The sequence below is a fragment of the Theropithecus gelada genome, chromosome 2, assembly GCF_003255815.1.
Source record: "Theropithecus gelada isolate Dixy chromosome 2, Tgel_1.0, whole genome shotgun sequence".
Lineage (NCBI taxonomy): Eukaryota > Metazoa > Chordata > Mammalia > Primates > Cercopithecidae > Theropithecus > Theropithecus gelada.
This window is the reverse complement of record NC_037669.1, coordinates 189511317-189538582: the sequence shown is the minus strand read 5'-3', so window position 1 is coordinate 189538582 and position 27266 is coordinate 189511317. Positions and strand designations below refer to the sequence as shown.

The 27266-nt window shown below is 38.5% G+C and overlaps 1 protein-coding gene across 1 annotated transcript in view; it reads right to left on the bottom strand.

Annotated features, from left to right (window-relative positions):
* Positions 1–1754: 1754 nt before the first annotated feature.
* LOC112619436 (elongation factor 1-delta-like) overlaps positions 1755–27266 on the bottom strand; it is a 111237-nt gene continuing 85725 nt past the window's right edge. Inside the window, exon 3 of the mRNA XM_025377394.1 lies at positions 1755–1902. Within this exon, the coding sequence (XP_025233179.1) occupies positions 1755–1902 (148 nt within the window). The remainder of the gene's footprint in view (positions 1903–27266) is intronic.

Sequence of the window (27266 nt, the reverse complement as noted above, 5' to 3'; positions counted from 1 at the left end):
TAACATGAATCTGTTTTAGGATCTTCAATAATGGAAGAAGTGGTGAAACTTTAATACTATTCTAAAGTGAGTTCAGGGATTGCGCACAAGAGAGAAGGTACACTGGTAAATAAGCCCAAATCTCTGGAGTCTGAGAAAATGGAGAAAATGGAGAAAATGGAGAACACCAAAACTTGTCCAGGACCCAAAGGAGACCTGATGGCTTAAGAAGCAGAGGACAGTGCCTTGCCAGCAGCCCTGCACAGCTTCTCCCAGGGTAGAGGACGGCACCTTGCCAGCAGCCCTGCACGACTTCTCCCAGGGTAGAGGACAGCGCCTTGCCAGCAGCCCTGCACGGCTTCTCCCAGGGTTCGCAGTGTTCCTGGAGATTTCGGGCCAGGCGACAACACTAGCGGTTCTACACCCTCACAGCGGCTGCTTTTTCATAGAGAAATACAACCTGGGTAAGATAAATTTTTAACAACGTTTTCTCTCTGGGAAGTGGTGTTTTGAACAATATTCATTTTCTAGGTTTTTACATTTGTGATATGTTGGGGTATTTTACAAAATACATATTTTTTGTAATGAGAAAAATTACAGATGTAAGAAATAAAAAGTTAATGAATAGGGTGCTAAGTGGTTTATTAAAATATCGCATTTAGTTTTTTCTAAGATATAGTGTTACATTTAGTAAAATGTATACATCTTAAATATATAACTAGGTGGATTTTTACTTATGTGTACATTCCAGTAGCCACCATTTGGATCAAGATAGAGAATATTTCTGTCATTTAAGAGAGTTTTTTTGCATCTCTTCCTAGCCAATCCCCAACCAAGGCACCACTCTTCTGACTTGTATCACATAGGTTATGTTCAGGAAGCAGGTCCCAGCTCTGCTTTGACCCTTAACGTACAGTGCCAACCTACACAAGTCCCTCTTCTGCTGTGTGTCTCAGGAAATGGACTAAAAGAACTTCATGAGCCCTTTCCGTTGTACTATTCCACAAAAAAATATGATAAGTAGGGCATTTTCTCCAAGAGTTGTTAATAATTGAGCAGAAAGAATTATCTCCCAACTTCCATACCTGACTCCATCTACCGAGCCACAGGGCTTTTGCGAAAGTTAGTTTCTGAAGCTGAATCAAATAGTTAACTCAAATGTGAAGGGGATGCTTAATTTTGAAATATTAGGTTAAGGCTTCACTCATTCACTTATTCTACCAAAACTTTTTATTTTTACTATTTGTGACTCGCCCAACATTTGTTTGGCAGGAAAAGGGCTTCTCTGGGGAGGCAACGATAGTCACAGCGGTGCCTGCTCCTCAGTCTCGTGGAAGAATGCGAACACAGGTCCAGGTGCCTGTAATGGAGGAAAGAAGTTATCAAGGTCACGAGAGAGAAACAGATACAGTTCTAAGAGGGGAGAAAACTCCGTTTCAGCTGGAACATTAGCTCAGGCTTCATGGAAGGGAAAGGGGGCGTCACTGAAGAGCTAGACCTTGAACGATAAGCAGTAGCTGGACGCAGAGAAATGGAGTTTACTCAAAAAATGTGCTCTTCTTTCGTAAGGGTGACATGCTTCAGCTACAGAGCTTGCATAGGGAATTCTTTCTTCCAGCAAGATTAATGGTTTTGTGCTGAGGTCCCCACAGATTCTACCTGATTTATATCTGCCAGTCTGAAGGCCATGATTAGGGAAGTTTTTTGTGTAACAAATTGACATCAAGTAATCTTTCACACATCATATGAAGAAATTAAGACATATAGAGAAAATTTCATGTTCGCAGGGCAGCTGTATATGAGTGATTCTGGTCACAACCCTCAAGGCTATTCTGTGTATTCTGTGTATACCCGAAGGGCTCCGAAGTTGTCTGGTTGGGCTGAACTGTAGATGTCTGTCCCAATGCCATGGGATTTTCTTTTCTGGAGGAAAATAGTACATCATAAATGTTGTCTTTTTCTTGTATTGCTGGTGTGAGTGTTTCTTTATTGATCTGACATTTGTATTATTGACTCTGAAAACATTGAGTGGCCCAAGACCTCACTTCACTGATTTCTGTGTTGAAAAACATATCCAGAGATCTTCAGATTTGAGCTCTCTTGGGGTGCTCCCCTGTGCTGTCACTGTGCATGAAAAAATCTTTAAATGAAGGCAGTGAACCAAGAACCATATGCCTGGGCTCTCAAAGGAAGTCGGGAAAGGGAAAGTCACAGTTATTGGTTTTCTTTTGCTATTTATTCATTTTTAACAATATATTTAAAATTTTTTTACCCACAATTTGATCTACATTATCATAACATTTTTATTGCATATTATATTTTTCCTATTAGAAAAAAATTTCTTTTGAATAAACATATATTAAGCTCCACTTACATGATAGGAGCTGATATTCTACAGAAATGCAGAAGAAAGAAGATCACAATTTCTCTGCATCATGTATCATAATTCACATCACTCTCTATGTACAGGTAGTTTTCTAGGTGCTGGGGAGGGAGACAGGGCCTCAGAGGTGATCTCTTACAACCCTCCATTTTTTGGATGTAGAAATTACAGCTCAGAGATGTTATGTAATTTAATCAAGGTCTTGTGGCTAATACATTTCACAACTAGGACGTCACCTTCTTTCCTAGATTAGTAGGCTTTCCATGACCAAAAATGTTCTTTTCATAGGAATAAAACCAAATCTGGCCAATGTTTTCCTGAATTTGATGTATTTTGATAGGCTACGAACTATTGGCTAGGGAACTTGAGTAATCTCTTCTCAATAAAACAGTAAAGATTGCACTGGAACCATCAGATTTCTCTTGCCAAAGTGTGTTCACAAAGTCAGTTTGCATAGTTTGGAGTGGGAAAGTCACACAGCCGAGAGAGAATATATATTGATGAGAGAAAGACATTTTGCTGCAGGATTTAACTTGCACGAATTTATTTATAATAGGTAAAAACCAAAAGGACCAAAATATGATCTGTTTCTAAAAGGGACAGTTGGTATCCACAGTATTATAGTGACTGCCCAAGCTACATATGTAACTAGAGTCAGAAATAATTTCAGGCTAGTGAATATATTACTGTCTTCTCCTAGCCTCCATCAGTTGAAATATGACTGCTACTTTTATTCATGCTCTTTTTACCTCTGCTTTCCCCTGTTTGGATCTAATCTGAACAAAAACAGACAGCCCTCATTTTTCATACACCAATCTACATAAGCACAGAACCACAGATTACTTTTTTTAATATAAGTTCTAGGGTACATGTGCACAACTTGCAGGTTTGTTACTAGGTATACATGTACCATGTTGGTTTGCTATACCCATCAACTCATCATTTACATTAGGTATTTCTCCTAATGCTATCCCTCCCCCAGCCCCCCACCCCATGACAGAGCCCGGAGTGTGATGTTCCCTGCCCTGTGTCCAAGTGTTCTCATTGTTCAATTCCCATCTATGAGTGAGAACATGCGGTGTTTGGTTTTCTGTTCTTGTGATAGTTTGCTGAGAATGATGGTTTCCAGCTGCATCCATGTCCCTGCAAAGGACATGAACTCATCCTTTTTATGGCTGCATAGTATTCCATGGTGTATATGTGCCACATTTTCTTAATCCAGTCTATCATTGACAGACATTTGGGCTGGTTCCAAGTCTTTGCTATTATGAATAGTGCTGCAATAAACAGACGAGTGCATGTGTCTTTATAGCAGCATGATTTATAATCCTTTGGGTATATACCCAGTAATGGGATTGCTGGGTCAAATGGTATTTCTATTTCTAGATCCTTGAGAAATCACCACACTGTCTTCCACAATGTTTGAACCAATTTACACTCCCATCAACAGTTTAAAAGCATTCCTACTTCTCCACATCCTCTCCAACACCTGTTGTTTCCTGACTTTTTAATGATTGCCATTCTAACTGGTGTGAGATGGTATCCCATTGTGGTTTTGATTTGCATTTCTCTGATGATCATTGATGATGAGCACTTTTCCATGTGTCTGTTGGCTGCATAAATGTCTTCTTTTGAGAAGTGTCTGTTCATATCCTTTGCCCACTTTTTGATGGGGTTGTTTTTTTCTTGTAAATTTGTTTAAGTTCTTTGGAGATTCTGGATATTAGCCCTTTGTCAGATGAGTAGATTGCAAAAATTTTCTCCCATTCTGTAGGTTGCCTGTTCACTCTGATGGTAGTTTCTTTTGCTGTGCAGAAGCTCTTTAGTTTAATTAGATCCCATTTGTCAATTTTGGCTTTTGTTGCCATTGCTTTTGGTGTTTTAGACATGAAGTCCTTGCCCATGCCTATGTCCTGAATGGTATTGCCGAGGTTTTCTTCTAGGGTTTTTATGGTTTTAGCTCTAATATTTAAGTCTTTAATCCATCTTGAGTTAATTTTTGTATAAGGTGTAAGGAAGGGATCCAGTTTCAGCTTTCTTCATATGGCTAGTCAGTTTTCCCAGCACCATTTATTAAATAGGGAATCCTTTCCCCATTTCTTGTTTCTCTCAGGTTTGTCAAAGATCAGATGGTTGTAGATGTATGGTGTTATTTCTGAGGCTTCTGTTCTGTTCCATTGGTCTATATATCTGATTTGGTACCAGTACCATGCTGTTTTGGTTACTGTAGCCTTGTAGTAGAGTTTGAAGTCAGGTAGCGTGATGCCTCCACCTTTGTTCTTTTGACTTAGGATTGTCTTGGCACTGCGGGCTCTTTTTTGGTTCCATATGAACTTTAAAGTAGTTTTTTCCAATTCTGTGAAGAAAGTCATTGGTAGCTTGATGGATATGGCACTGAATCTATAAATTACCTTGGCAGTATGGCCATTTTCATGATATTGATTTTTCCTATCCATGAGCATGAAATGTTCTTCCATTTGTTTGTGCCCTCTTTTATTTCATTGAGCAGTGGTTTGTAGTTCTCCTTGAAGAGGTCCTTCACATCCCTTGTACGTTGGATTCCTAGGTATTTTATTCTGTTTGAAGCAATTGTGGTTGGGAGTTCACTCATGATTTGGCTCTCTGTTTGTCTGTTATTGGTGTATAGGAATGCTTATGATTTTGGCACATTGATTTTGTATCCTGAGACTTTGCTGAAGTCATTTATCAGCTTAAGGAGATTTTGGGCTGAGACGATGGGGTTTTCTAAATGTACAATCATGTCATCTGCAAACAGGGACAATTTGACTTCCTCTTTTCCTAATTGAATACCCTTTATTTCTTTCTCTTGCCTAACTTCCCTGGCCAGAATTTCCAACACTATGTTGAATAGGGTTGGTGAGAGAGGGCATCCTTGTCTTGTGCCAGTTTTCCAAGGGAATGCTTCCAGTTTTTGCCCCTTCAGTATGATATTGGCTGTGAGTTTGTCATAAATAACTTTTATTATTGTGAGATACATTCCATCAATATCTAGTTTATTGAGAGTTTTTAGCATGAAGGGGTGTTGAATTTTATGGAAGGCCTTTTCTGCATCTATTGAAATAATTATGTGGTTTTTGTCATTGGTTCGGTTTATGTGATGCATTACATTTATTGATTTGCATATGTTGAACCAGTCTTGCATCCCAGGGATGAAGCTGACTTGATCGTGGTGAATATCTTTTTGATGTGCTGCTGGATTCTGTTTGCTAGTATTTTATTTAGGATTTTTGCCTTGATGTTCATCATGGATATTGATCTAAAATTCTCTTTTTTTTTCTTTTTTTGTGCCTCTGCCAGGTTTTGGTATCAGGATGATGCTGACCTCATAAAATGAGTTAAGGAGGATTCCCTCTTTTTCTATTGATTGAAACAGTTACAGAAGGAATCGTACCAGCTCCTGTTTGTACCTCTGGTAGATTTGGCTGTGAATCTGACTGGTCCTGTACATTTTTTGGTTGGTAGGCTATTAATTATTGCCTCAATTTCAGAGCCTGTTATTGGTCTATTCAGAGATTCAACTTCTTCCTGGTTTAGTCTTGGGAGGGTGTGTGTGTCCAGGAATTTATCCATTTCTTCTAGATTTTCTAGTTGGTTTTTTTTTTTTTTTTTTGCATAGAGGTGTTTATAGTACTCTCTGATGGTAGGTTGTATTTCTGTAGGATCGGTGGTGATATCCCCTTTATCATTTTTTATTGCATCTATTTGATTCTTCTCTCTTTTCTTCTTTAGTCTTGTTAGTGGTCTACCAATTTTGTTGATCTTTTCTAAAAATCAGCTCTTGGATTCATTGATTTTTGAAGGGTTTTTTTTGTGTGTGTGTCTTTATCTCCTTCAGTTCTGCTATGATCTTAGTTATTTATTGCTTTCTGCTAGCTTTTGAATGTGTTTGCTCTTGCTCCTCTAGTTCTTTTAATTGTGATGTTAGGGTGTCAATTTTAGATCTTTCCTGCTTTCTCTTGTGGGCATTTAGTACTATAAATTTCCCTCTACGCACTGCTTTAAATGTGTCCCAGAGATTCTGGTACATTGCATTTTTGTTCTCATTGGTTTCAAAGAACGTCTGTATTTCTGCCTTCATTTGGTTATTTACCCAGTAGTCATTCAGGAGCAGGTTGTTCAATTTACATGTAGTTGTGTGGTTTTGAGTGAGTTTCTTAATCCTGAGTTCTAATTTGGTTGCACTGTGGTCTGAAAGACAGTGTTGTGATTTCTGTTCTTTTACATTTGCTGAAGAGTGCTTTACTTTCATTTATGTGGTCAATCATAAAAACAAGTGCAATGTGTTGCTGAGAAGAATGTATATTCTGTTGATTTGGGATGGAGAGTTCTGTAGATGTCTATTAGGTCTACTTGGTGCAGAGCTGAGTTCAAGCATTGGATATCCATGTTAACTTTCTGTCTCGATGATCTGTCTAATATTGACAGTGGAGTGTTAAAATCTCCCATTATTATTGTTTGGGAGTCTAAGTCTCTTTGTAGGTCTCTAAGGACTTGCTTTATGAATCTGGGTGGTCCTGTATTGGGTACATATATGTTTAGGATAGTTAGCTCTTCTTGTTGAATTGATCCCTTTACCATTATGTAATGGCCTTCTTTGTCTCTTTTGATCTTTGTTGGTTTAAAGTCTGTTTTACCAAAGACTAGGATTGCTTTCTTTTGCTTTCCATTTGCTTGGTAGATCTTTCTCATCCCTTTATTTTGAGCCTATGTGTGTCTCTGCATGTGAGATGGGTCTCCTGAATACAGCACAGTCTTGACTCTTTATCCAATTTGCCAGTCTGTGTCTTTTAATTGGGGCATTCAGCTCATTTACATTTAAGGCTAAAATTGTTATATGTGAATTTGATCCTGTCATTATGATGTTAGCTGGTTATTTTGCCCGTTAGTTGATGCAGTTTCTTCCTAGCATTGATGGTCTTTACAATGTGGCATGTTTTTGCAGTGGCTGGTACCGGTTGTTCCTTTCCATGTTTAGTGCTTCCTTCAGGAGCTCTTGTAAGGCAGGCCTGGTGGTGACAAAATCTCTCAGCATTTGCTTGTCTGTAAAGGATTTTATTTCTCCTTCACTTATGAAACTTAGCTTGGCTGGATATGAAATTCTGGGTGAAAAATTCTTTTCCTTAAGAATGTTGAATATTGGCCCCCACTCTCTTCTGGCTTGTAGAGTTTCTGCTGAGACATCTGCTGTTAGTCTGATGGGCTTCCCTTCATGGGTAACCCGACCTTTCTCTCTGGCTGCCCTTAGCATTTTTTCCTTCATTTCAACCTTGGTGACTCTGACAATTATGTGTCTTGGGATTGCTCTTCTTGAGGAGTATCTTTGTAGTGTTCCCTCTATTTCTTGAACTTGAATGTTGGCCTGCCTTGCTATGTTGGGGAAGTTCTCCTATTTGATATCCTGAGGAGTGTTTTCAAACTTGGTTCCATTTTCCCCAACACTTTCAGATACACCAATCAAACATAGAGTTGGTCTTTTCGCATAGTCCCATATTTCTTGAAGGCTTTGTTCATTTCTTTTTACTCTTTTTTCTCTAAACTTGTCTTCTCACTTTATTTCATTTATTTGATTTTCAATCACTGATACCCTTTCTTCCACTTGATCAAATCAGCTATTAAAGCTTGTGCATGCATCACGAGGTTCTTGTGCCATGGTTTTCAGCCCCATCAGGTCATTTAAGGTCTTCTCTACACTGTTTATTCTAGTTATCCATTCATCTACCCTTTTCTCAAGGTTTTTAGCTTCCTTGCGATGGGTTAGAACATGCTCCTTTAGCTCGGAGAAGTTTATTACTGACTTTCCGAAGCCTACTTCTGTCAACTCGTCAAAGTCATTCTCCATCCAGTTTTGTTCCATTGCTGGCAAGGAGCCGCAATCCTTTGGAGGAGAAGAGGGGCTCTGGTTTTTAGAATTTTCAACTTTTCTGCTCTGGTTTCTCCCCATCTTTGTGGTTTTATCTACCTTTGGTCTTTGATGCTGGTGACGTACAGAGAGGTTTTGCTGTAGATGACCTTTTTGTTGATGTTGATGCTATTCCTTTCTGTTTGTTAGTTTTCCTTCTAACAGTCAGGTCCCTCAGCTACAGGTCTGTTGGTGTTTGCTGGAGGTCCACTCCAGACCCTGTTTGCCTGGGTATCACCAGTGGAGGCTGCAGAACAGCAAATACGGCAGAACAGCAAATATGGCTGCCTGATCCTTACTCTGGGAGCTTCGTCCCAGAGGGGCACCCACCTGTATGAGGTGCCTGTCAGTCCCTACTGGGAGGTGTCTCCCAGTTAGGCTACACAGGAGTTAAGGACCCACTTGAGGAGGCAGTCTGTCTGTTCTCAGAGCTCAAATGCCATGCTGGGAGAACCACTGCTCTCTTCAGAGCTGTCAGACAGGGATGTTTAAGTCTGCAGAAGTTGTCTGCTGCCTTTTGTTCAGTTATGCCTTTCCCACAGAGGTGGAGTCTATGGAGGCAGTGAGCCTTGCTGAGCTGTGGTGTTCAAGCTTCGCAGCTGCTTTGTTTACCTATTCAAGCCTCAGCAATGGCAGATGCCCCTCCCTCCCCCAGCCAGGCTACCGCCTCACAGTTCAGTCTCAGACGGCTGTACTAGCAGTGAGCAAGGCTCTGTGGGCATGGGACCCACCGAGTCAGGCACAGGAGAGAATCTCCTCATTTGCTGGTTGCTAAGACCTTGGGAAAAGCACAATATTTGGGCTGGAGTGTCCCGTTTTTCCCACTACAGTCCGTCACAGCTTCCCTTGTCTAGGAAAGGGAAATCCCCCGACCCCTTGCACTTCCCAGGTGAGGCAGCACCCTGCCGTGCTTCAGCTCGCCCTCCGTGGGCTGTACTCACTGTCCGACCAGTCCCAAAGAGATGAACCAGATACCTCAGTTAGAAATGCAGAAATCACCTATCTTCTGCGTCGATCACGCTGGGAGCTGCAGACCGGAGCTGTTCCTATTCAGACATCTTGGAATGGAAGCCCATAGATTACTTTTTTTAAAGCATGATTTCAGTGCTATTTATTCGTTAGCTCATTTTAAAATTCATTTAGTAAACTTATATGGAGCATCCAGTTGTTAAGTGTATCAGGTTCAGTCCTTGACATAGAGGATACAGTAATAAAAAGAAAAGACTAAATCCCTGTGGTCAGAAAATTTACATGACAGTGGGAGAAGAAAGGTATAAACAAAAACATACAGAACATGTTGGTTGTTAATAAGAGCTCAAAAGAAAACTTAATTGCATTATGAGGTGCAGAGGAAAAGATTGGCAGGTGGAGGCTGCTATTTATGGATACTAGTTGAGGAAACACTTTCCAATAAGATGACATTTAAACTGAGGCCTGAGTGAAGTGAGGAACTGAGTCATTAGCAATAGCATTCCAGTCAGAGGTAACAGCAAGTGCTATGACCCTGAATATGCTTAACGTGCTGAAGAAGAGCAACGTGGTCATTATGGCCAAAGTAAAGAATTGGGAAGTAAATCATGCAAGGCTCTATGATTAGAAGCCACTGGACATTGTAAGCAGAGGAACAGAATATTTTTTTCATTTATATTTTGAACGGTTCATTCTGGTTGTTGAGTGTAGATGGTAACTAATGCGCAAGGGAGGGCAGAGTTTTCTTTCAGAAAGCTGTTTAATAGATAGGGTCTATGGAAGATTCAAGCCTTGGACCAGGGTGGCAGGACGGAAGAGCTGGGAAGTGACCTGATTCTGGATATAGTCTGATGATGAAGTCAATAGGAATCGCTAATGGATTGACTAAAGCTTATGGAATAAGGAAAGGGGTCAAAGTAGGTGTTGGAATTACAATGGTAAACAAAACAGACAGGGCCTTGACCTCAGGGAGTTTATCTACTGGTGGAATAGGCAGCCAGTAAGCAAATAAATGTGATTACATTTTGTAATGAGTACTGAAAAGGAGACAGCAGTTATATTGCTACAAAATAACAAGGGGTACCTTGTTATTTTGCTTATTTTGCTACAAAATAACAAGGGGTACCTGCTTATAGCAGAGGAGTCGGGGCAGCCTCTACCAGAAAGGGGTATTTAACCTAAAGCCTGAAGAATGAGAAGGAACCTGCCATGCAAAGATGCAGGGGTACAGTCATCAGGAGGCTCCAGCAAACATAATAGCCTGGAGGTCTCAGGGCTGAAAAGAAGAAGTCAGGAATTAACGCCATCTGCCCAGTCTTAAGCCTGTTGTGTTCAACTCTTACCTGCTCTAGCACAATGGTTTTCGGATGTGATCTGGGGACCCCAGAGTTCCCTGAGACCTTTTGAAGGCTTTCTACAAGGTCAAAACTCTTTTCATGCAAATACTAAGACATTATTTTCACTTTTCCTACACATTCTCTCATGAGTATACAATGTTTTTCAAAGGCTACAAGGTATATAATGTCACAACAGATTTTTTTTTTTTAGGTGGACAGGGTCTCACTGCACTCTAGCAGTGATGCAATCACAGTGGTGCAATCACAGCTCACTGCAGCCTTGAACTCCTGTCTCAGCCACCCAAGGAGCTGGAACTATGGGTACATGTCCGCATGCCTGGCTAATTTTTTTTTTTTTTTTTGGTAGAGTGGGGAGGTCTCCCTACGTTGCCTAGGATGGTCTTGAAATCCTGGCCTTAAGCCAGCCTCCTGCCTCAACTTCCCAAAGTGATCACAACAGATTGAATGCAAAGCAAATATGAAAATCCAGCTGCCTTCAGTTAAGCCAGGCATTAAAGAAATGTGGCCAAATGTAAAGCAATGTCACTCTTCTAACTAAATTATTTTTATTTTGTGGAAGAATCATTTTTCGTAACATATAATTTGTGTTAACAAGAGAAAGGGTTATTAATGTTATCTTTTAACAAAGTAATAAATATTTTTAATTGTTCAGTATTGAATAACGTAAATATAAATGAAAATAATCCACAAAAACAAAGGTTCTTTGGGTCCTCCGTAATTTCTAAATGTGTAAACATCTTAAGGTCACAAATCTGAGAACTGCTACTCTAGTACTCATGTTAAAGCTCTCTCCAATTTTCTACTTTGTCTCCAGATATAAAATACCTTTAACACACAGAACTTTCTGTAACAAACAGTAGAAATAATTACTAACATTTATTGAGTATTTACTACATTCTAGGCATGTCCTAAGCATTCCACATATTTTAACTAATTTAATCCTCTCAAACAAACCCATATATTGGATAATTTTATTATATCCATTTTATAAGGAAGAGACCAAGGAACAGAGACATGAAAACTTGCCCCAGGCCACACAACTAGTAAGTAATAGAACTGATAACCCAAGCAGTCTTGCTCTTTAGAAAACATCTCTATCCACCAGCAGTAATTTAATATGTATGAACAAATAAAAGAAGATTTAGTTCGAATGCTATGTAAACCTCCCTTGAAAGGGATGACAGTAGCTCCACCTGTCTGGTGGATCCAGGTCAAGCAGAGTGGTGGCCTGAACTATAATGCGGTAAGAAGCACCAAAGGCAGGCGAGAACCCTGGCCAGGGCGCAGTGAGCATTGAGCCATAGAAACTCAACTCTGCCATGTCCCACAGGCAAGCATGAATCAGGATGACAGCCAATGCCACAAAATCCAAAGCCGTGTGGGTGCTTCTTTGACCAGAGACAGAGCAAGGGCAGGAGTGAAGCTCAGGCTTCTGCACCAACCCAGTGAGACATCAGTCATCTCTAAGCACCACAGCAATCTGCCCCTCTGATTCTCAGAGGAGGACCACAAGGACCATATTCCATAGAGTCATAACTCCAGGTGAGGCCTTAGTTGAAGCTGGAAAACATTTCCTCTCTTTTTCCCACCCCACTAACTGAAGGCCACTGAATTAGAAGTTTCCAGACAAACAATAGGAAAAGGGCTGGAATGCTTAAGACTTATTTTGATTTATTGAAGAATTCATAGGATCCTTCATAGGAATTTGCAGGATTTCATAGGTGGATCACCTGGTTTAATAGCATCAGGATAGGGAAACACCCACATCAGAATATATTTTGCAATACAAGTTGAGTATCCCTTATCCAAAATGCTTGAGACCAGAAGTGTTTGGGTTTCAACTTTTTGGATTAGGGATGCCCAAATTGTAATATGCTTGGTGAACTAAATAATCACACATGGTTTGCAGATTTTAGCTTGAAGAATCTTTTAAGTGACACAAGAATTCCTAAATGCAAATTTGTTATAATCAGGCATAAAGACCAGAATCAACAGAGAATAAAAATCTAATTATATTCTACTGAACAAAAATATCATTTATAATAGCCATTTGAAAACGCCACTAAAAGTTTTTCCGCTCAGTAGAATGAGCTACAAGTTTCACTTTCAGTATAAGGCAATTGTGAGATAAAAGGGAAATTTTTGTATATGAGAAGGCAGCCTCATTTGTCACAGACGATAAAACCTCTTTCCCTCTCCCCTGCACTGAGATGAGTATAACCTCACCAGAGTGTGTATTATGCAAATGAGGTGATGGATAAGAGGAAAGGAAACTCGGGGAAGCCCATTTGGTTTATATTGGAAACAGATAATATAAAACAGACACCCTCCTGGAGAGCTATCTTCAAAGCCCCCTTTATGTCCCTCCCATACCATTCCCATCCCTACCTACAAAGGTAAGCACCATCTTAACAGTCTTACGGTCTATTTTTTTCCTAAAAATAAATTGTTTAATTTTGCACGTTTCGAACAGTAGGTAGGTGAAGTCAGATTGTATGTGCTCTTCTGCAATGTGCTTTGTACATTGCACTCTCAGCTCCTGAGTTTCATCCATGTAGGTGGGGCTTATTCTTTTTCTCTATTGTGTGGAATTCTACTATTGGCCTCATTCACATTTTCTTTGTTCATTCTCCTTTTGACTGACAGTTTGGTTGTTTCCGGTTTTTTCTCTATATACAGTGCTTCTGTGAACCACCGTGTGCCTGAGTCTTTGTGCGCATCCCTGAGGGTCGCTTCAGAATGTACATCTAGGACCAGAATTGCAGGGTTATGCGGGATGCACGTCTTCAGCTGCTCTGAATCATGCCATTTGCTTAATCAGTTACTGAGAGAAATAAGCTAAAATCTCCCACAGCGTTGATGGATTTTAAAATTCCTCTTTGCTGTTTCAATAATTCTGGTGTTACAGCTTTAAATTGAGAGATGATTCCCTTCACATTTACTGTAAATTTGTGAATAATTTGTTTGACTTTACTTATATTGCTTTATATTGTCTTATTTTTACATTTTCTGTGAACTTTCTCTCTCTTTTCTTGACTACTTTTCTTTTTTTTTTTGAGACAGTCTCTCTCTTGTCACCCAGGCTGGAGTGCAGTGGTGTGATCTCAGCTCACTGCAAACTTGGCCTCCCAGGTTCAAGCGATTCTCCTGCCTCAACCTCCCAAGTAGCTGAGATGACAGGCACCCGCCACCATGCCCAGATAATTTTTGTATTTTTAGTAGAGACGGGGTGTCATCATGTTGGTCAGACTGGTCTTGAACTCCTGATCTCAGGTTATCTGCCCAACTTGGCCTCCCAAAGTGCTGGGATTAAAGGCATGAGCCACCGTGCCCAGGCTTTTTCTTGACTTCTTTTTGATTTATTGAAATTATGGTGGATTATCAAAATGAGATTCAATCATTTCTCTCCCTGTAAAAGGAATCCCTTTGGTAATAAGACTTTGCATTTCCTTCTATCAAGAGGTGAAAGAAGCTATACCAGCCCTAAGTCTATGCCAGGAGTTAGCAAACTAAATCCCATAAGCCAAATCTGGCCTGCTGTCTGTCTTTTAAAATAAAGATTAATTGTAACACAGCCACATTCATTCATGTACCTATTGGCAATGGATGCTTTCTTGCCAAAACAGCACAGCTGAGTGGTTGCAATTGTATGGCCTGCAAAGCCTGAAATATTTACTATCTGGACCTTTACAGAAAATGTTTGCCAATCTCTGATTTAGGCCTCAAGAGACCTTGTATTCATTCTATTGGACTTGTCCAGTTGATATGTGAACAAGAGCAGGCTGGCCTGTTGGAGGATGAGAGGCTACAAGGGAAAGAGATGAGCTGCCCAGATAAGGCCATCTCTGACCAGATCCCAGGAATGAAGCGTGAGTCATTACATGAGTGAGTCTATCCAAGAACAGCTAAATCTAGCCCAAATTAATGGAACAGCCTAGTTAACCTAGTTAACCTACCAGCTGATGAGTAATAATAAATGATTGCTCTTTTAAGACATTAAGTTTTAGGGGAATTTGTTAAGCAGCTGATACAGAAGTTTGCGGCGTTTTTCTTCCTCATTTCATTTTTTATTCTAGCAGTGAGAATTTATACCCTCTATTATTTTCTGTTTTTAATTCTGTTAGTGCTCATTCGAAAAATTCTAGTGTGCATAGTCTAAAGTCAATCATCTTCTCCTTTCTCATAAACAATACGAGAACCTCAGATGACTGACTCTGATCAGCCTCCTCCCAACTTATATACTATTATTGTACAGAATTTTTGTTCTACCTTACATCTCCATAAATTAGATATTATTACTATTATTGTCTTTCACTGTTATGTTGTTTAGATTTACTCATAGATGTATGTATTTCTTTGCTCATTATTTCTTCTTGCACATGAAAGCTTTCATGTTTTATGAAGTTTTTGTGTGAGAATTGGTTATTTCCACATTCTTTCAGTTTCTTTCTGAAAGTATTTTATTTTGCCTTCGTTATTAGAAGATATGTTTTACCAAGTATACAATTCTGGATTGATAGTTATTTTCTCTCAATAATTTCACTATACTATTAGACTTTTTCTCTGGCTTTCATTTTTATTTTTTCCTGGGGAACCAGCTGTCATTTTGATATTTGTTCTTTTTAAGAATATTTGTCTATTTCTTCATACACTCAACTTATCTTCAACTTATCTTCTCTCTCTCTCTTTTTTTTTTTTTTTTTTTTGAGATGGAGTCTCACTCTGTCACCTAGGCTGGAGTGCAATGGTGTGCTCTCAGCTCAATGCAACCTCTGCCTCCCGGGTTCAATTCTCCTGCCTCAGCTTCCGAGTAGCTGAGACTACAGGCATCCACCACCACGCCCGGCTAATTTTTGCATTTTTAGCAGAGATGTGGTTTCACCATATTGGCCAGGCTGGTCTCAAACTCCTGACCTTGTGATCTGCCCTCCTCGGCCTCCCAAAGTGCTGAGATTACAGGCATGAACCGCCATCCCTGGCCATCTTCTCTCTTTTTCTAATTGTGTTCCACTATACTGTATCTAGTAGTATATTTCTCTTTTTCTTACTTATATTCAGAATTTGTTCAGGTTCCTGAAATAAGAACAGGTTTTTAAAATACATTTGAAATGTTTTGGGGCATTAACGCCTTACATATTGACTCAATTCTATTTTCCCTCTTCTCTTCGTTTGTAACTCCAGTTAGATATATGTCAACTTTCTCATTCTCTTTTACATTACTTACTCCCACTGTCACATACATTTTATTACTTTTTCTCTCTGAGAAGCATGTTGAATAAATTTTTCTGTCTTCCAGTTTACTGATCCTTTCCTCATTTATATAAAGTCTGCTATAACATACATTAGTTTTTTAAAAATTGAAATAGAATTCATGTACCGTAAAATTTACCCTTTAAAAAAGATGTACAATTCAGTGTTTTTAGTAGATTCACAAAGTTGTACATAATCATCAATGTCTAATTCCAGAACATTTTTATCACGCCAAAAAGAAACCTCACACCCATTAACAGTGGCTTTCTTTTCCTCCTCTCTCCAGACCCTGGCAATCATTAACCAGGTCTGTCTCTATGGATTTGCCTATTCTGGGCATTTCATATCAGTGGGATCATACAATATGAGGCCTTTTGTGTCTGGCTTATTTCACATAGCATAATGTCTTCAAGATTTATCCACGTTGTAAGTGTGTATCAGTATTTCATTTTTTTATTGCTGGATAACATTCTGTTATAGAGGTAATATTTTATTTATGCATTCATCAGTTGAAAGACAGTGGATTGTTTCTACTCCTAACTATTATGAGTAATGCTGTTATGAACATTCATGTGAAGTGTTTGTATGGACTATGTTTTCAGTTCTCTTCCAGGAGTGGGAATGATGGATCATATGGTAACTCCATGCTTAACATTTTGAGGAACTGTCTGATTGTTTTCCATGGCGGCTCCACCATTTTACATTTCTATCAGCATTGTATGAGGATTCCAATATCTCCATATCCTTACAAACACTTGTTATTTTCTGCTTAAAGAAACAATTTATATCCATCCTACCAGTCATAAAGTGGTATCTTACTGTGGTTTTGATTTGTATTTTCCTAATGACTAATAATGTGAACATCTTATTTTGTGTTTATTGGCTATTTGTATAACTTATTTGGAGAAATGTCTGTATAAGTGCTTTGCCCATTTTTAAGCTGGATTCTTTTGTCTTTTTGTTGTTGTAAGATTTCCTTATATATTCTGAATACTAAATCTTTATTATATATTTAATTTGCAAATATATAATCATACATATTTTCTCCCATTATGTAGGTTGTCTTGTGTTCTTTACATACATTTTCAAATTTTGATTAAGTCTAAATATTATTTTGTTGTTGTTTTTGATTGTGCTTTTAGTGTCATAGCTAAATCATTGTCAAATGCAAAGTCATATGATTTATTCCTAAATTTTCTTCAAAGACTTATATTTTCTGCTCTTACATTTAGGTCTCTCATTCATTTTGAATCCGTTTTTATATACGGTGTGAGGTAAGTGTCTAACTCATTCTTTTGCATGTGGCTATCCAGTTGACCCAACACCATTTGTGAAAGAGGCACAAAAGCTTTTTAAATTTAATGACATTTAGTTTTTCTATTTTTTCTTTGGTTAGTTGTACTGTAGGTGTCCTACTTAAGAAACCATTACCTAATCCAAGATCACAGAAATTTATACCTATTTACAACACAGATGTTAAATTTAAATAGCAATTTTTTATTCCTACTTGTTCATTTGATTTTTTCCTAAATCTGCCTGACCAATCTTACAGTCTCTTATTCCTTAGCCAAATTTTCTTTTCCTATTTATTTTATTATGCATAGCAAACATATTATTCTATTTCAGTCTAATAATTCTAATATTTGAAATCTCTAATATCTGATTCAATTGTCTGTTATTTCTTGCTGGCTTTGGTTTGCCTTATTTCTAATGAGGGCCTTATGGTTTTGACTGCAAGTTTGAAATTTTATCTGTGGGAATCTTAACTTAAAGATGAATTCCCATAGAAAGATTTTTAAATATTCTTTTCCAAAAGCACAGGATTGTAAGAAAAAACTAGGTGCACTTTATTTTTATAATTTGGCAGGTGAGGGAAGGTGTTCAGGGTATCTAGTCTGTCATTTTTCTGGAAATGAGTCCTGTAATTAACTTCTACTTAATATTATAGTTACATATATATATACACATATATGTATGTATATGTTATTAGACTCTCAGCTGCTCTAAAGAGTATCTGATTTTATTTCTTTCTTTCACAGCACCTAGTATTATGCAATGCCTAAATAAATGCTTTTTAAATGTTCAATTAATAAATTAATAAATTAATTTGTGCATATAAATTTAATGTTAATTAATTGAAATTCTTAGCTGATGAGCTGAAAACATCTGAAGGCCTTGGGGTGTAATAAGAATTTATATGTTATATGTTAGCCAAACACAGCTATAGAGACAGGTACATTTTACATAATTTACTACATGTAAATTATAGTGTGATTATTTAAAGATAAATTATTATAAATGTATATTCTGCTAAATTCATAAAAATGTGTGGTCCTCACAATTCTCCAAGACACCAAATAATAAAACTGCAAGTATTATCACATCTGCATAATTTTTTTTTTGTTTTGAGATGGAGTCTTGCTCTGTCTCCCAGGCTGGAGTGCAGTGGCATGATCTCGGCTCAGTGCAACCTCTGCCTCCCAGGTTCAGATGTCTCTCCTGTCTCAGCCTCCCGAGTAGCTGGGACTACAGGCGTGTACCACCACACCCAGCTAATTTTGTATTTTTAATAGAGACAGGTTTTCACCATGTTGGCCAGGATGGTCTCCGTCTCCTGACCTCATGATCCACCCACCTCAGTAATTACAGGCATGAGCCACTGTGTCCAGCCATATCTGTGTAATGTTACACAGGTTGTAAACAGGTTGTACTCAAAAAGTTGAAAATACTAACATTAACATAGCATGTCTGGATCATTGTTATGGGTGAATTTTAGTAGTCGGTAGATTTCTTGAAGAAATTTAAATCTAAATCTCCTTCCTGGAAACGTACCTCATAGTTAAATAAGTGACTTGTCTATACTATTCTCTTTAGGAAATAATCCTTCTTAATGTTGTGACATGGGCTAGGGTGTTTGCTCTCCAAAGCAGCTGCTGCACTCAGTACCATTTTTCAAGGCATTGCTTCTTTCTCTCTCAGTCAGTATCATACATGACTAAGACTTCATTGAAATGGTCACAGCATAATGTGCCTAAGAATTGTTTTTGCCTTGTCATTTCATATGTCTTTCCCCAAAAAGATTTATTTAATCATTTGAAAGAACAATTAGTCAATAGAGTAGGGAAGTATTTAACTTTCAGAATATTCATATAAGTGAATCAAATGCAATGAAAGATGTGAAATAACTATAAAGACAGTAAACCACTGTAAAAACAAATGGAATTATTTTCATTATCAAGGCATTAATATTGAAATTGATAATGTTTAATAATATGATAAACACTTGGCTATGCTTTCCTTTTTGGGGACCGTTATAAAAGCTAAGAAAGTAATTATGGATATTTTTATATAATCATTGCAGTATTTCTAATTAATGCCCCTTTTTCCATACATGGAGGATGAATTCAGAGAAGTAAGATCTTATTTTGTTTTTAACCCTCAGGATAATAGGAAGTTTATATGCCATTGAAGAGGCAGAGAGGAGCTGCAGCATGTATTCACAACTCAGAACTCGTCCTGTGAAGGAGGAAAACGATGCCCCTTAGACCGAAGAATTAAGAGATGACTTACATTTGGAAAACCACCCACAGCTGCACGTTGATGTGTCAGTTGCACTCAGTGCTTTTTGGATGTGACGTGGGAAAAAATCCCCATTGTCCACATTAGCCTCTACAGAAGTTTTATTGAAAACTCTCCCCAAGGAATCCTTCTGCATTTTGTCTTTGTGCTTGTGCTTAGTGGTGGTAAATGGATTAACACAGCAGTCTCTGATAGTATGATAGATGGAGTCGGAAGAGCAATTTTCTAAACACCCTTTCCTTACTTGATGGATGTCTCCATTGCTATCTCTTCCCTCGGGGCTCTTTGTGTGCAAAATCTCTCTTCTGAAAAGAGTTTTCATTGCATGCTATTAGTAGTGAGTGAATTTATGGTGTCCTCTCGTGCAAGCAGCCTTTCTGCCATTCTGTAGGTATTACAGAATCTGCTCTAGCACTATATGCAAAATGACAACCTAGTTTTTTGATCAAAAGGTTCCACTGGGTTAACATTTTCAAGTATGAAACAGAATTTAGCTCCAAAAAACACTGATTTTCTTCTCACTACACTGAAGTGCAGCTGAAACTTACTGTCCAGCTAGAGCAGCATTTACCTTCTTAGACATTTAGCTAATCCTGTGGTACTCCTCTGCTGTCATCAGCACCTCCATCAATAATCTTACTTGGTTCCATCATAAACCTCAGCTGGGGCCAGAGGATACATCTTGATTACACTAATCAGCATGTATTTCTCCTCCATGACCCCTCCCATTTGAACCCTGAAGCATGTGGGTCCCTGTGATGAATGGGAAAAAAGTTGCCAAGACCAATGAACAAAGACACCAAATTTGGGAAGGAAGGGTTTTTGGTAAACAGCAAGGATGTAGGTGTGAGGTGTAGAATTTAAAAATTGTTACTATACATCTGAACCAAATCTTTTTTCTTACTTTTTCCCATCTTCTTTGTAAAAGAGCAATCTCTGGTAACAGAGAGTTGAGAAGTGGATTATGTGCTCCAATAATTGGAACTTAAAACGGTGAACAGGGGGCAAACTCCGTCTTGAAATTAGGGAATTAGAACCAGCTTCCAGCTGAAGATTTTTGAGAACAATTTCTTTTCTGGCAATAGTCTTTGTACCACCTGGCCAAGCAGAGAGCAGTGAGGTGACAGGGTAATGAACATGGATAGGAGAGACCTGAGGACAGCTCCCTCCTGAATCTTCCTGGTACCCCACAAGTGGTGAGGAAGAGATGCAAAATTTTATCCCCATAAATAGAATGTGAAATATTTCTGCAGGTGAGAGCCACCACCTGCTAAAAAGTTCTTTAAAAGAAGTGAGAAAACTTACATTGAAAGAGGTGTAATATTTCAGTCACCAGCTGGAAAATGTGGAGCTGAAACCTTCTAAGTGTCACCCCTGCCACAGAGACAAGGAAGAGGACCACATTTTTTCCTTGCCAGAAGAGTCACCATGCATAACCCAGGGGTACAAGACAGACTATCTATTATTATTAGCAGCAGCAGACACTATATAGATACTGTCAGGGACCCCTGGCTCACCTTCACCCCTCCTGCCCATCCTTGAGATATAAATCTCCCCTAAATTAAAACACCATTCCCTGAAGATGGAGAAGACAGTAGCATCTTGAATTGACAATATTTTAACCTATACTGACTTGGAAAATTACTAGGGTGGACTGAATAAAATACCCACTTTTTGGCAGGCTGTACAATGCAAAGCCAGATCACATTGAGTTATACGAGTAAAGTTTACCTGCGTCCTCAAGATTGTAGTAACTGTGAAAGTTAAGATGCTAAAATTTATTTATTTATTTATTTATTTTTTGGTTTATGAAGAGTACAATAGGATACCAAGATCAAGTAAAATAGTTGTTCTTTTTAGGAAAAATGTGAATATTCAATATGAGGATTGGAGGAACAGGCAAGAGAATTATAAGAAAGTTTCTTAAAATGCTTACCATTTTTAGAGAAATATTAATAGTAGATTTTGGGGTGGGGGGGAAGAAAACCTTGCATTAAAGCCAAAAGGAACAGAATCTGAAACTTTTTATCTGTGAAAATGTTATATTCTGGAAGATTATTAAGAAAAGCAAATTCCCATAAATTCCAGGACAATTTTAATCCAAATTAAGCCTAGATTCCCATGGAAGAAAACAACTACTGGCTTTGGAACGGAGAAGAAAGAAAAATGAACTAGCAGTGGACTGTGGATATTTGAAACGCCCAAGTCTACAATTTGCCTCGTTTATACTTTTTTTTTTTTTTTTTTGAGACAAGTCTTGCTCTGTCGCCTAGGCTGGAGTGCTGCAATGGCGAGATCTCGGCTCACTGCAAGCTCCGCCTCCCAGGCTCAAGGGATTCTCCTTGCTTCAGCCTCCTGAGTAGCTAGGACTACAGGCGTGCACCACCACACCCAGCTAATATTTTGTGTTTTTAGTAGAGACAGGGTTTCACCATATTGGCCAGTCTGGTCTTGAACTCTTGACCTCAAGTGATCCACCCACCTCGGCCTCCCAAATTGTTGGGATTACAGGTGTGAGCCACCACGCCCGGCTATTTGTACCTTTTTAAAGTAAAACTGTCCCACCACAGATTGCATGCTTCAGACGACTCATTAACAATGCAAGAAAAATGGCAGAAATATGTTCTATGAACCCAGGCAAAGGATATTTCCCAGGTGGAAATTATCGTTGCAAGATAAAGAATCATCAACAGCAAAGCAAAAGTGGGTTTAGATACTTCTCAGGTTCACGTTTTAGTGACTATCATCATTTCACCTTTGGTGACCAGAACAAGTTACGCTGTAAGCATATTTTCAGTGGACTATAAATGATGGAATAATAATTATTTGAAAATAATTTCAGCTTTGGCTTTAATAACCAGAGACTGTATTTCTCAACATATTAGATTAGAAGAGAAATCGGATTTTAACAGCTTGTCTTTTTTAAAAATCCTAATTCCAAAATGGAATGCAGCTGGTTATTTTTTATTATTGTCTTGAATATTCTCCTTTCATTCATGTATTTCAATATCTTTTGTTTTTTGAAAACTAAGGAATGGACTAAGATAAACTTAACCCAAAAACGTTACCTTAAATGAACTTTAGTTCTGACATTTCTAGCCAGTTAACTCCATCTAATACTAAAAAGTGACATTTACAAAATACTATAAGGAAATTTCAATCTCCAATGCTTCCCTTTCATTAGAAGGCAAGACCCAGTTCCTTGGGTAATATTTTTTGTGGCAAACTCAAACTTGCTCTTTGGGCAAAAGATTAAAAGCCTTTGTCTCAGGCACATAGAAACATTTTCAGCCATTGTGTGGAAACCATTGCAAAGTACCATAGAAATCCTTCACACCTTAGTACTCTGAATAGCACACTCCACATCAAAGTCTGCTAGAAATCCAAGGCAGCTTGGTGAAAAACAATAATACTAAATTATCTTAATCACCATCTCTTTCAGATATATTTCATGAGTGTGTGAAAAATTAAAATCACAAAGAATTTTTCAAAGAAGAAACATCTTTGTCATTTATGTTTGTTTTCAAGGCCTTAACATATGGCAAGGGTGCTAAATCAGTCCTTTATTATTGTAATCAGTAATAACCAAAGGAAAATGAAGTCCAAAGAAAACTCAAAACAGAATGAATCATTGGTAAATGAAAAGGCTTTCAGAGGTAACCCGACATCTTGGCAGATGGAGCAGCTTCAGCTTTACTTCCTGTCCCTTCTTTCTTCTATCCTAATCTCTGCCTTCACCTCCTCTTACTGGAACAAATAAAGCTCCTCTTAACTGGATTTCCTGTCTCTATGCTCTCTTCCTTCTAACCCATTTTATACCTCATTAGTTTTCCCAAAACATGTTTTTATCATTTTATTTTAAAAACTATTAGTTTATACATTTTTAAAAACTTTTGGGGTTCTTCATGGAACTCTCTCCTGCTAAACCTCATTTTAAACTGTGGCTGAGAGCGGTGAGTTTAAAGGGCCATAACTACAGTCACCTCCTCCTCTCATCAAGAACCTGAAATGGCCTCCTGTTTTACATGGTATCTGGTGCTGAATTCTCCCTCTCATTCAAGTCTCTCTGCATGCTCTTGCTTACCCCATACCTCCAAGTTTGTTCTCTAGATCTCAATTCCTATCTTTGATAGTAACTTTATTTCACATGATCTCAACACCCATTTCTGACATTCCTACTTTCCAACACTGTAACCGCCATCTAAACTTCTCCAAACATGATCAATAATAATCAGTAGATATATTCTGTTCATTAGCATTACAGAGTAACTTGAATTCAAATGGTCTGCAATTCCATCATCTTTCTGAGTTTCAAGTGACAGCAAATAATGTCTAAAAATCTACATGTTGGGCTGGGTGCAGTGGCTTATACCTGTAATCCCAGCACTTTGTGGGGCCGAGGCAGGCGAACCACTTGAGGTCAGGAATTTGAGACCAATCTAGCCAACATGGTGAAACCCCATCTCTACTAAAAATACAAAAATCAACTGGGCATGGTGGCCGGTGCCTGTAGTCCCAGCTACTCCAGAGGCTGAAGCAGGAGAATTGCTTGAACCCGGGAGATGGAGGTTGCAGTGAGCTGAGATCGCGCCACTGCACTCTAGCCTGGGTGACAGAGCGATACTCTGTCTCAAAAAAAAAAAAAAAAAAAAATCTACATGTTTCCCTTCTTTTTTTTCAGCTTTTATTTGAGAATCAGAGGTACATGTGCAGGTTTGTTACAAAGGTATTGTATGATGCTGTGGTTTGACTGAACACATCACCCAGGTAGTGAACATAGCACCCAATGGGTAGTTTTTCAACCCTGATCCTTCTCCTTCCCTCTCTCCCACTTCTGGTGGTCCCAGTGTCTATTGTTCCCCTCTTTATGTTCATGGATTCTCCATGTTCAGCTTCCACATGTAAGTAAGAACATGTGGTATTTGATTTTCTTTTTCTGTGTTAATTCATTTAAGATGCTGGTCTCCAGCTGCATCCATGTAACTGCAAAGAACATGATTTTGCCCTTTTTATGGCTGCATTGTGTTTTACAGTATATATGTACCACGTTTTCTTTATGCGGTTTATAACAGGGTTGATTCCATATGTTTGCGATTGTGAATAATGCTGCAGTGAACACGCAGGTGCATGTGTCCTCTTGGTAGAATGAATTATTTTCCTTTGTGTTTCTCTTATTTTCAATTGAAACAACATAAACTCACTATAATGATATTAAAATTAAGACCTCATGTTCTCTTTGCTTAGATTCCAGGCAAATAATTTCTCAGCAAAATTGAAACTGTTAACTAGAAATATGTTGCATCTGTCGCCCTTTCCGTTCCACAACAGAGAATCAATGTATTTGGAAACTCTGTGAGAACTAACTGATTAATGTAATAAAGTTTATTTCAATTCAACAAACATTCAGTATTTACCACATGAAAAAGACTATGCTGGCCAAGTTGGAGAATACACAGATGGCTAAGACACAGCTTCTGTCCTTCAAGAATATAAAATCAAATGGGAAAGAGACACAAACATAAATATTGTTAATATATAAGTTAGAGGACAAAAGAGATTTGTTTTGACTGAACTGAGCACTGAAGGATTCTTGGAGAAAGCAGGATTTTAGTTGGCCTTAAAAGATTTACAGGATTTTATAAGGCAAGGAAAATCTGGCAGAGGTCAATCAGAGTTCATTCCTCAGCATCATGATACAGCATAATTATTAGGTTGGTGCAAAAGTAATTGTAGTTTTTGCTATTAAAAGTAATGAAAAAACTCACAATTACTTTTACACCAACCTAATATTTGTTTAAGTGCTTTTCTCCTCCAACTGAATATTAGTTCCTCCAGGAGTTCCTGCCTTCACGATCTTTGCATTCCCAGAGTCTACCAAGGGCCTAGTTACTGGAATTTCTGAGTAAATACTTGCCGAATTAATTAATAGATAGCTATTAGGCTCCTAAAAATTGTTAATGCCTCTCAAATCTGTACCTAGCAGTTGCTTAATGAAGTTTCACTAAGGCTATACCAAAAAAACACATTCAAAAGACTAAAAATGCAAAAACTCCTCTCACGCATATCTATCTCTGTAAGACTGGATCATTCCCACATTGTCCTCTGTGATGGGTCTGTTGATGAAAAAAGTCAAACCGTAAAATATTTTTAGAGATTTATTCTGAGCCAAATATGAGTGACCATGGCCCATGACACAGCCCTGAGGAGGTTCTGAGAACATGTGCCCAAGGTGGTTGGGGTACAGCTTGGTTTTGTATATTTTAGGGAGGCATGAGACATCAATCAAATACATGTAAGAAATACATTACTTTGGTTCAGAAAGGTGGGACAACTCAAAGCAGGGACTTCCAGGCTGTAGATAAATTTAAACATTTTCTGGTTGACAATTGGTTGAGTTTATCTGAAGACCTGGAATCAGCAGAAAATGTTCAGGTTAAGATAAAAATTATGGAGACCAAGTTTTATTGTGCAGAGGAAGCTCTCAGGTAGCAGACTTCAGAGAGAGAGAGAGAGAGAGCAAGCAGGTTGTAAAATGTTTTTTATCAGACCTAAAAGGGTGCCTGACTCTTAGTTGATGATCTTCTGGATCTGGGAAGGAAGGAAGGAAAACAAGGAGAAAAGGGATTCTCTATAGAATATGGATTTTTCCCACAAGAGACGGCTTTGCAGGGTCATTTCAAGATAGGGTAGAGAAACATGTTTTGGGGTAAAATATTTTGATTTTCTTCCTCGTTATGCCAGAGTCAGATTGGAAATTAAGACACTATTTTTAGGGTTAAATAAAACCCATCTGATGAGAATTTTTGGTTTGTAGAGCATGACTCCCCAGACCCCTTAGATAGGAATTTGGGCAAGATAAAAAAATCAGAGCTTAGTCCTCAGGGTGTATGAAAAGCACTGTACTGGCACTAACAGCATAAAACTGAGGCCAACCAGCACTCTGAGAACTGGACAATCTCTCTTTCAGGCCTTGAGTGTTCTGTGCAGTTGAAGAATCCCATTCCTGCCGGTTGAGGGGTCGTGTGAGGAAATGAGAAGTGCTGAATGAACAGGTGTCCCCTTAGGAATCAGTGAGCGGTTACGGTCACATTTGTGAGGTTAGCGTAGTATTTGTGATTCTCTTACAGCCTTAAATGAAGAAACAACCAAATCTTACGTCATAACCACCTGTACCTATAGGCTTCCCCAAGAGAAAATTAGATAAGATGAGGAACAAAATACTGCTTTCTAAATAGATATCTAAGAACTCAGTCACTTCCCATTCAGGGTCTTCTTGTAAGCTGTACCTGATGGAGCACATGGTCTAATGTTGAGAAAAGAATGGTTCTACTTCTCCATCTTTACTCTAAGTTCTAGGATCAAGGTGCATTTTCAGTAAGAGATATATGCCAAACAAGCCCTTACATAATTTACTATTCAGTTGCATATTTCAGGGGGATGGAAAAGAAGAAAGAAACCTGGTTAGGCCTGTGTCAAAGAGGCAAACCCTGTGTACATCTGCAAAAGGAAAACAAAGAGACTGTAATAGAGTTGCTCATCTTTAAGAAATGTTGGTAAATGTACCCCAATGAATGTTCTAGATTCTGACCAATGTATCGACTCTTCCTTCTTCAAGGGACTGAATAAATGCATGAGTGTGGTAACAAGAGACCAATGTGTCCATTCTTTGTATAGTACCTATCACGTCCATGTGCTTTAAAGCATTTCTTTTTTTTTTTTCTTTTGAGATAGTGTCTCACTCTGTCACTCAGGTTGGAGTGCAATGGCACGATCTCAGCTCACTGCAACCTCTACCTCCCAGGTTCAAGCAACTCTCCTGCCTCAGCCT